Below are 11,140 nucleotides of genomic sequence, written 5' to 3'. Positions count from 1 at the left end.
AGGGAAGGGAAGGGAAGGGAAGGGAAGGGAAGGGAAGGGAAGGGAAGGGAAGGGAAGGGAAGGGAAGGGAAGGGAAGGGGGGAATTAAATCTGAGGAGGTTGGATCTGGCCATGACTGCCAGCATGTGGGACAGAGCAGAAGCAAATAGATCAGCAGCCTGATGCAAGTGTGAGGAATGTCACTGTCAAGCAAAGTGAAATCATGAGATTTGTTTGCATACCAGTCCTTAGAAATATCAGATCATTTTGAAAGCAACTCGGTAGGTGGACAATTACATCTACTTGAGAGTTAAACAGACACCTGATTACTGCTGGGGTTGTGAGTCTGGCTTGCTGTTTGAATAAGCAACTGTTTGTTGTTTGCTTACTTCTAAATTGTGATTGCTTTTTAAAAATTGCTCTCTAGGAGTTCCTCTTGTGCTCGGCACACTTGCCTTCTTCTGGGCACACTAGATTCCAAATAGTTTCTCCTAGAGTGTTTAGACTGTTTTTTAAAATGCTAACTGAGCCAAACCAATACACTTCCATTTGCTTTATAACGTATCATGCATCCTGACTTAAAAGTGTTGTAAAGATATTATGTTACTTTTGTTTAAAGACTAAAGAACTACTTTTACAAGTAAGACTCTAATTTCCTTGGAGTTATGCTTTGACTATGGATGGAAGTAAAGTTTTATTTTTTTTCCCCATGATTTTCTGATATATTTCAAGTCCTTATATACATGTAGATCTGAGGCACAAAATATTTTCTGTGGTTATCTATTTTATGTCAAAGACACCCTAACAAGTCACATTTGAAACAGAAAAACTTCTCTAATTTGTTCTACTTTCCAAGGAATAATTTGAAAATTATTTTGAAAATAATTTCCAAATAATTTGAATTTCTCATGACTTGAATTGTTCTCATTTCATGTCTTAATAGAGGTCTTAAAAACATCTACCAGATTCAATAAAATGAGTTTTAATTTGCCTTTAATATGGAATCATATTAGTTTGTAGATCAGCTGGGTGCAAACCAACATGTTAATGATATGGAATCTTGCTAGCTACAAACTTTCACAAGTCTTTTACTCCTTTCTTTGTATTTTTTTTTGTGCATGTCTTTTTTATTAGACATGGTTCTGTATAGAAAAGCATTGTGTCTGTCCTCAGCTACAGAAAACACTGGTGCTGAGAACACTTAATGGGCTCATTGTAGAGCTTTCAAGCTACAAAGCAGAACTTTAACCTAGTTCCTAACTAGAAGGTTCTTTTTTTCTCTACCTCACTCTGTCTCATAGAATTTGAAATATGCAGTTTGACACAGTGTAGATCATATCATACCAGCAAAGTCACGATGGTGAGATTTAGTTCTCTCTAGAAATGCTATGGTTTGTCTGTTTCATGGCTTTCTCTCCTTAATCTCTTATACTCATGCCCACACTGTAAGGTGTACTTTCTCCTAGAATTCAAACACATGCAAGCTCGTGAGGTCTAATGTTTCAGTCTACGCCATCTGTTTGTGGCAAAGTCTCCGGTCGTTTATGAAGCTGTTCCTTTCAGCTTCTGGGTGGGAGAAAGTAAACAAGCTTGTCAACAAGAGGAAGGGCTGCACACTAAGGGCAACTTGGGCTTGGCAGGCAGTGTTTACAAAGTGAGCTTCTGTTCACACTAATCTTAGCCAATGTACCTTGCTGATGAGCAATAATCCTGGCATGCCAACACCGTTGGAGATCCCATTACTAGCCAACTCCTGAGCTGCCTGGCTGTTCTGAAACATGGGATGTCAAGGAAAGTCCATTGATGAATAAAATACTGACAGGATGTGAGACTTTGAGACTAGCAGCTGGCCTCATTCTGAAAGCAGGTCACAGATGGTGACAAGCTAAAAACAGGTGTCATGAAGACTCAAAATTATATTACGTGGTGAAAATTGACAGTAGCCACTTCTAATTTAGGAAAAGGCAATGCTGTGCATATTAGTGGGCACACATCTCTAAGTGGTTTTGTACTAATTCAGTACTGAAAGTTGGGGAAGTCCAATGTTGTGACTAGAAAATATAACAGAAGGGAGACATAAGGGGCACTTGAGAGAGAAAGTGCTTGCCAACAGTGATGGGGAGGCCTACCAGAGTTCACCTCAGACTTTGGCTGTGTGTGCCTTGCCTCCTTTCCTTAGGGATGAACGCATGGAAAATGAGGTAAGCTTCACCATAGCTCATAGAGTGAGAAGTGCAAGTGGAAGAAGAAGAGCTTGTTGGGGTTGAGGATGGGAAAGTGAGAGCTCAGGGGGATGGGCAGGGAGGAACATGACAGTCTTCTACAATGAGCAGAAATCACAAGACAGAGGACTGAATCTGGAAGAACAACAGGACCCAAGCTACCTCAACCAAACCAAACTCTCAACCTTCAAATATAGGAAAAATACTTTCGAGTTGGTTCTGAGTGGCTGTTCCAGGGAAATGCTGTGGATGGGCCCAGGGCTAAAGACCTTGAATTTGGACTTTTAATAAAAACAGGCTTTACTTTATTGATCTATTTTTTTCCAAATTGGAGCTGGTTTAAAAGTCATTTATAACTTCCCTTTCTATAATTTTCTTCCTCATGGGAGGTGGCCGGGCTTAAGGGGAAAAGCATGTGAGTTCTAATCAGTCAATTGTGTTTGAATCCTGTTCATGTCAGTATGTGCTACATATAGAAACAGCAAGATCGAGCCTGTTTTTTTTTTTTAATCTACAAAATGCCAGTTTAGAAATTGGGCAGGGAGTAGAAAGATGTCCTGTGGCTAACAGTAGAAGTCCCTTCTCTCCCCCTGCCCTGTCTGTGACACTGGAACAAGGCCTGAGATTTGTGCCCATTGCCTTATATTGCTTCTGGTTCACAGGTGCACACAGCATAACCACCTGCATTAAGATGGAAATGCCATGATTTACATTCCTCTCCACATTCTCTAGGAAAAGAGACAGAGATGCTCATGTCAAATAAGCCTGTGGATCCTCTAGGCCATTTCCTATCACATGGGAAAAGAAGCTTCTAGTGTGATAAGCCAAGCTCCATCTATGGAGATTTAGGGAGCCCAAGTCCAAACAGAGATTTAGAGGTAATCTAATGTAGTTACTCATTTGACTCAGTGGAGCCCAGGAAGGTTACATGACTTTGTAAGGTGGCATAGCTCCCAGTGATAGAGCCAGAGCAGAAGCCATCTTCTTCCAGAGTTTTGTATAGTAGTTTGTAGTCATTGTCTGAGTGCAGATGGCTTGTACGTGTGTGTGTGTGTGTGTTTTATAATGTATATGAGTTCAACTATGTGAATATTTGTAGATATTTTCATAACAGTGGGCCTGCCAGGTACACATGTGTGTTCATATGAAGGACTGGAGAAGTGTGAGACCTAAGCAGAGTGGTCTCATTCTACAGAACTGCCACATCATAACAAAACCAGAAATCTTTCTTCTTTCTGGCCCATTAGTTTGCTTTGTTTTCTCCAATGTAACCAAACTAGATACAGCTTCAAAAGCTGCTGCAAGGAACAGACAGTGCTTGCTTAGTCGGAGCAGCTCAAAATACACTCCTCCTTCTCCCACATATTTTTTCATCTTATTTTTTATTCAACTTTCTCAAGTCAATTTTGTCTTTCTACCATGTGAATTCTGCATGTTGGACTCAGGTCCACAGGTTGGGCAACAGTGGCCTTATACTTTGTCATCTCGCCAGCCCTCTCTCTCAGCTTTCGGGGAGGCCAAGTGGAAGACAGAGCCCTCTGGGCAGCATTTTGGGGATCTATTCTATTGTTGGGTCCTGCTATAATTAAGCAAGCTTGTGAATCCAGATACCCTTAGCTATTACTGCTAGAGGAGTAGTTCTGCAAGAGATAGCTTAGGAGAAAGCTGAGAAATTCAGAGCCTTACCCGAGCAGTTGGAAATCACCGTCTCATGGGCTTTGCTTTTAATCCAAATAGTTCGGATCACAAGGCCATAGATGACGCTGCAGACGGAACCACAGAGAGCATTACCATGGCTGAAAAGTCCCCAGTGTGAAGAATCAGAAGGCCTACCACCTCCATTTCTTGTTGAGAAAGGTCCGAGGAGAGAGATCTCAACCATCCCGACAACTATGCTTGATCGTACTGAAGGTGTCATAAGACTGAGTTCGTGGAGCTGCTAGTGTCTGAAACAAGCAGATGAATATCTAGAGGACTTAAATAATCCAGGTATTCAGAAATGCAGTGTAGGTTATAATTTAAACTCTGCTTTGGAGATAAGGATCATCTATTACATATGTGCCATTTGGTTTTTGTTAATTTCTCTCTCTCTCTCTCTCTCTCTCTCTCTCTCTCTCTCTCATTCTCTTTTTCTCTCAGTGTGTGTGTGTGTTTGTGTGTGTATGGGGCAAGTATATGGAAGCCTGTGGTTGATATCAGAAGTTGTCCCCCATATTTCTCTTCTACTTTTTCAATGAAGCTTGGTTTGTTTTTTTAGTCCCAGATAAAGACATAGTTTGGTTCACTGGTCATCTTGCTTTTAGAGTTCCCTGTCTCTGCCTTCCAAGTCTAGAATTACAAAGGAAACTTAAGGATTCTAGGAAAATATCCATTATGTAGCCCAGGCTGGCTTCAAGCTTATAGCCATCCTGAATACACTCTCTACAGGCTGGCTTCACAAGAATAGTCACCATACCTACTCACTATAGGACAGCTTCTGTACCCCTCCTTTGTATTCTTGCACTAGTGGGGTCCTATATCCTTGAGTTCATCAGGGATCTGTTACTTGCCTCAGCTAAGGTTATTGTTGTCCCTGAGGATACAATTAATGGAGTAACTACACATAACTGCATATTTCTCAAGGCAGGGCTGGCGTTAATTCCACAGCCCCAGGAAAATTAGTTCTGCAAAAATAACAGGGACCTTGGAATGACGCTTCCCCAGTTTTATGCCTAGTGACTTCTTACCCCTAGTTAGTCCCCAAACATGTTACCAAAACACAAACCCAGTTAGCTGTGCCCAGGCACCAACACATAGGCACTACAGATTGTAAATGTACACTGTTTCAATGCTGAGGTTTGTGATATCTTATTACATAGTAGTTAATAACCAACACCCAGAGTCTAAGTTGAGATTCTGTAACACAAACTTCTTAAAATTTTGGGTGTCAAATATGATCATATTTAAATAGCTGAGCACAGTGCTTGAGTATCAGTAGACTTAAGAGTGTAATTTTCCTTCTTGTTTCCTTTCCTGTAACGGCCTGTTCCACTGCTCTGCTCCGTGGGTCAGGGCCTAGCAAGAGAGAGAGTGGGGACGGAGACACGAAGAATGGAGACAAGACAAGGAGTCTGATCTGGAGATGAGGCAGAGTCTGCTCTGGAGATGAGACAGAGTCTGCTGAGTCTGCTCTGGAGACGGAGTCTGCCCTGTTCTCTCCTCAAGTATCTCCTTTTATATCTCTCCTCAAGTCTCTCCTTGAGTCTCGCTCGCCTTTAATCTCGCCTCGAGTCTCTCAAGTGCTGGGATTAAAGGCATGTGCCACCACTGCCTGACCTTGATTGAAGGGATCAAGATAATTATCAGAGTGTGCTCAGCTGTTGTAGGCTGTTGAAAACAAGTCTCTTGTCAGAGTATATGGCTCAAGATGGCTACAAAGATGATAGCCACTTTCTGCTCAGAGTCGGCTCCCAACACCTTCCCACCCCCATTTTCCATCACACCCATTCTTCTTCGGTGATGAGCTCTGTGGCAGCAGAGTGTTAATAACATACACACATCAGCAAATTTTGTATTTCCTGTCTCCTTTGATAAATACAAAAATTTCAACTCTTCTCAATGTTACTTGACATTTAAAGTTTACTGAACACTTCAACTAAAAAACTTTGGTGCAGAACACTGCCTTATTTTTAAAGTGCATAATCCTTTTCTCTTGAGAATTAGTAGTTAAAAAAAAACCACAGAGTTCCAATTTGTGGTAGCTGACAAAGCACTAATGGATTCTAATGGGCTTTAGACTATAACTTAATTAATGACCATGTTAAAACTTTGGTTTTTTTATTGCTTTTTTCATTCTTGCTCTGGGAGCTTCTTTTCATGCTCCAGGGAAACCCAGGCCTTGGTAGAGCATTCTCTTCCTTCTGATAGGCCATCTAGGGACTTTCTTGGAGTCTGTAGGCCTCCATTAAGGAAAAAGAAACAAAAACAAACAAACAAACAAAAAACCAAACAAACAAACAAGGAAAGTCTAGCAGTGAGCATTTGCTCAAATTGGAACAGTGTTTTTAGATCAGGACTTCCCAGGGTAAAGGAGACACAAGGTATATTAGTTGCCTTTCTAGAGTTGATAAGCAACAGCTTTGGGGAACAGGAGATTTGGACTCATAGTTTAAGGGGAAGACACGAAAACCAGAATATCTCACTGTTATGTAAGCAGTTATGAAACATTGCAAGTTGCTCACATCCAGGTAGTTTAGAGATGGAACAGGAAGTAGATTTGGGATTTTAGCCTTAACAACCCCTTCTCTTATCCCCTCAAGAATCTACTTTCCTTCAGTTGAGCTTCCCCTGCCAAAGGTTCTACAGCCTCCTAGAAAGCAGGACACCATATGACTCTGTAGGTAACATACATTCAAACCATTTCCATGGTGGGTCCCAACCACCATGAGACATTAATGCTATCTGGCAATGATAATCCTAGTATTTAACTCACCAGTGATTCAAATGCTGGTGACATTTAGTGATATATAGGATGTTAAAGTTAGAATTGTCTTGTGAGTTAAAGTCTTGGGCCTAATTGGCCCTACTTTTATTTACAGGCAAATAGAGGAACATGAAGCCAGGTTACCCTTGACAGTTAGCTGGACAAATGGAACCAGTGGGTATGCATCTTTGTCATCTACTGTTTCAGGCAAGCTACTTTTTCGGAGCAACAGTCATTCACCAGAAACTTCCTTGCATTTTCTCTTTTTTTTTCTCATCTTTTCTACCTAACTAGTGAGCAAGTGTTGTGGGCTATCCCTTCAAAATGACTCCAGTATTGGCACCTACCTTTCCATCTTTTCAGTGTTAGTACAAACCTTTGCAATCTCTCTCTTTTTTATTTTAAAGATTCCATTTACTGTCATAAAATATAAATACATTGCATTTTAATCCTTCTAATTAAATTGTTCTGTAGCAATAGATGTAGTCAAACTGATACATAAATGTTACCACCTCTTGTCTGTAGAATTTATCTTATTCTCTCATATCTTAGTTACTGTTCTATAGCAGGAACGAGATATCATGACCAAGGCAACTCTTATAAAACAATGCATTTATCTAGGGTCTTGCTTACAGAAGGTTAGTTCATGATTATCATGATGGGAAGCAGACAAGCATGGTGATGAAGCAGAAGCTGAGAGCTTTTACATCCTGAACCACAGGAGAGAAAGATACTGTGCCTGGTGTGAGCTTTTATAACATCAAAGCCTACCCCCAGTGTTACATCTCCTCCAAAAGGAATAAGCTTCCTAATATTTCCCAAACAGTTCCACTAACTGGGACCAAGCATGTGAGCCTATGGAGGCCTTTCTCATCCAAACCATCACATTTGTCAAACACTGGAGCTATCAAACAAAAAAAAAGGTAATGTTTTATAAATCTGCATATTTATAAATCTCCCTTTGTGGGAGGAACGTTAATCTCCCCAACTCTAGTCTATGTGCTCTTGCAGCACATACACCTTTAATCTCTTCCCTAGTGGTAACATAATCTTTAAACACCTCTATCCTGCTCCTGTAGCCAGAGACCATAGTGCCATAAGCAATGGTGATGCAGGACAGAGAGCTGCTCTTCAGCCTAACTCCTGGCTTACCTGAACAAGTCCATTTTCTTTAGATGCTATCACAGACGTGGCATCAGATCTTCTCACCATTCTCTTATTTTGTTCCATCCTCCTGCCTCTTACCATTTCATTGCTTCTTGGCATATCTTTGTCCTGGATTTCTCAGCCAACAGAAGCAGGATAGGCAAGTAAATATGGACCCTACTTTCCTAAACAGTGGAGTCGGGTAAGAATGGGTTCCATCCCTCCTTGTTTTGTTCTTGGGATACATTTTCATTTGTCTGTTTGTAATATATCATTCTTTGTATGCTATCTTGCAGTGAAACACTACTGATCACTGTGTTCCCTTTCACAGGCAGCTTCTCTTCCTTGGAACACTCTGTTGGACAACACAGCCTGTGTAGAGATTGTCTGTAACAGTCCTGTGCTGAATATTGTGTACCTAGAAACAGTTCAAGGAAAGGCAGTCTCTGATGTTTTGAATACAACTTCTTCTGTAACTTGGCTTGGGGTAACTTTCTCAGAAGACTTAAGTTTCTTGGAACCATGAAAACTGAAGAATTTCTCTGCTGGAGAATACCTCTGTCCTATTTAACTCCTGAACTCAAAGAAGACAATCTAAACACCCCATTCTCCCATATGCAATTCAGAGGAGGTTTCAGATTAGAGAAGTTCAAGTCAGTAGAGCCAGGCTTGCATGTCCATCTATGGAAGATGCTGAGGACAGACCATATGCCTTCATCGCGGATCAGAATGACAAGGAGAAGTAAGAGAACACTCAGAGTTTGTGTGTTTGCAGGTTGATTCTGCACTGACACAACAGAAACTCTGGTTCCCAGGAGAGTAGTAAAGTGGAATGACTGATTACAGTTCTCAAAGTTTGGCTTGGTTCAATATGTGTGTATGTATATACATATATATGAGATCCGTTTCCATTTGTGCAAACAAATGAAAAAAATAAGCACAAACATATGCTTGTTCACTCACAGTAAAGACCTGGAATGGCACAGACCAACAGTGCTTTCGAGGACAAGAGCTTGTCTGCAGGAAGATCCCTATTTTTATTTAATATTGAAATGTCCTTGTAAGAAATGTAAAAAAAAAATGCACTGTCCTTTCTATAAACCAGTTATGCAAGACAAAACTCCACTTAAGAATTATTGTAAAGAAACTACTTGGCAGAAATTCAAATTCCTCTAGGATTAGAGTTTGCTAAAATCAAAATGTCTGTCCAGAGTTTCACTTGGTGCTCAGAATTGTATTTTGTGTATCAACTCAGCATTTCATATTAACCAATAGTATAAGAATGTGAAGCCGAACTCTGACCACTGACAGTGATATACAGGGACCCCTTTGCGTTAGGAATAAAAACCTAGTGGGAACCTCACTGGGTGTGCTTCTCTGATAGATTTGATGTAGCTAAGCACTCTCTGCAGCAATAAAACTTACCTTGCCAAAATATTTAACACGCTGAACACTAAATGTGTAGTCTTGCACTTCTATACTAAGCTGTAGCCCAAGCTACGTATGGTGTAGAGATTTAAAATAGGTAAGAATGAGCAGGAAACTTGTGTACTCCCCTGGAGAAAGTCAACTAACAGTCATGCCAGGGTGGCTCACTTGCTCTTGATTTGGTCTTACCACATTACGAGTGACCTGATGCAAGAAAGGAGAGAGTATTCCCAGAAGAACCCCTGCCTTTTAACTCATGGATGTGGAGATGGGAAAGGAGTCATGGACCTTATCTCATGTTTCAGAACTCAATCACAGAGGTAACTGATCTCTGGTGACCCTCATGAGTCTGTCCCTCCATAAAGTCTTCCTTGTCTCCTTATCCTCATCTCTTAATAGGTGCTGGAGACCATAAAATAACAATCTATGCCGATTGTGAGAACCTTTTTTTTAACACACAAATTCTTACTTTGTTAGTTCATATATGAGCTATGGAAACCAAAACAAAAATTCTCTACTTTAGGGATATAAGGGCTAGGGTTCCACAATTAGGACCCATCAGAGAGTTTAAAATGAAGGTCAGTTTGCCAGAGAAGCTCTGAATGTAGAGCAGAGAACTTCATATTCTATATAATAAAAGGGCCAACCATGATACCAGCCTCTCACAAACATTGTCCCATGTACTGTCACCAACAACATTCTGTGGTCAGTGCTAGTGTTATTTCCATTCACAGGTAGAGAATGTCAGAGTTGTTGATGCTGAAGTCCCCTGTCCCTTCTGTACTTTCAGGCTTCTCTTTAGTGCAGGCTTTTCATGCTAGTTGTACATTAACACAGACAAGAGTAAGCACAGATGGCCTCATTCTCAGACTTCTTGTTAAAAATCAGAGTCCTTTTTCTGAAGACATTCTTTTCACCTCTTTGGCTTGAATTGGATCATCCAGCCTTTCCTGAACAGGCTCCTGCCAGCGGTTGGGGTGGGGGGCTACTAGGAGAATGTAGGAGAAGAAGTGGAAGGAAGGTTGGACATCACACACAAATATCCATGGTTATTTGTTTGTTTTGTTTTGTTTCAAAACAAGAAAATCTTACTACTCATTAGCTCACAGTATTTAGGGTGTCACTCTCTTTCCTGATGTGATAGGTTGACTCAGGCCCCACTAATCTCCTTGGCCTTAAGCCTCATGTTATGGTTAGTGCTGGCCAGGTCATTGGCACCCTTTTAATCACCATAGCCTTGGACTCCACAAGAGACTGCTTAACCGTGGGGCCTTTGCCACCATCTGAGCTCTATTGCCCAAGCAAAATGAATGGATTTTCCTCACATAACACAAGCCAGTGCTCCGTAACTAATGTGTATCTTCCCACTTGTACCTTTGTAATTTTGACCATGGATCTTTTTTGGCCACATCTTTGTCTCTGAGAGGGAAAGTGATAGGAAGGTAAGTAATCAATTAGGTCACAAGAAAATAAGCCCGGAGAAAGCAGAGCAATTACACCAGGGCAAACAACCTCACTGGAACAATTAGGCAGCTCCACCAAGTGAATTGTGAAACCGCAGGAGTTGTCTTGACCCAGAAAAGCAGAGCACTGCCTTTGCTGTCTGTCAGTCACGGTGACTTCAAGCCTTGGGAACTGATTTAGTTGATGATGGAATTGTGACATCTTTATTCATGGGCAGCTCTCAGGAGAGTTTGCTGCTGCTGATGCGATATTGCACTTTCTCCTTCCTTCTTTCCTTCCATATATACTAATAGGTGGTTTAACATATGCCCCAAACTGATGCTGACATGGAATTTTCACATTAGGAACATACATGTGAAATGTGTGTCTGTCTGTCTGTCTGTCTGTCCCTCTCTCTCTCTCTCTCTCTCTCTCTCTCTCTCTCTCTCTCTCTCTCGTT

General features: G+C 41.1%; 1 protein-coding gene across 1 annotated transcript in view; it reads right to left on the bottom strand.

Annotated features, from left to right (window-relative positions):
• Positions 1 to 11,140, bottom strand: part of Npsr1 (neuropeptide S receptor 1) — a 189,716-nt gene that overhangs the window by 15,854 nt on the left and 162,722 nt on the right. Inside the window, exon 6 of the mRNA XM_028763872.1 lies at positions 3,888 to 3,964. Coding sequence (XP_028619705.1) covers positions 3,888 to 3,964 — 77 coding nt within the window. The remainder of the gene's footprint in view (positions 1 to 3,887; positions 3,965 to 11,140) is intronic.

This window comes from Grammomys surdaster, unplaced genomic scaffold (genome assembly GCF_004785775.1).
Source record: "Grammomys surdaster isolate TR1022 unplaced genomic scaffold, NIH_TR_1.0 140, whole genome shotgun sequence".
NCBI classification, from domain to species: Eukaryota; Metazoa; Chordata; class Mammalia; order Rodentia; family Muridae; genus Grammomys; species Grammomys surdaster.
This window is presented reverse-complemented; position numbering and strand designations above follow the sequence as displayed.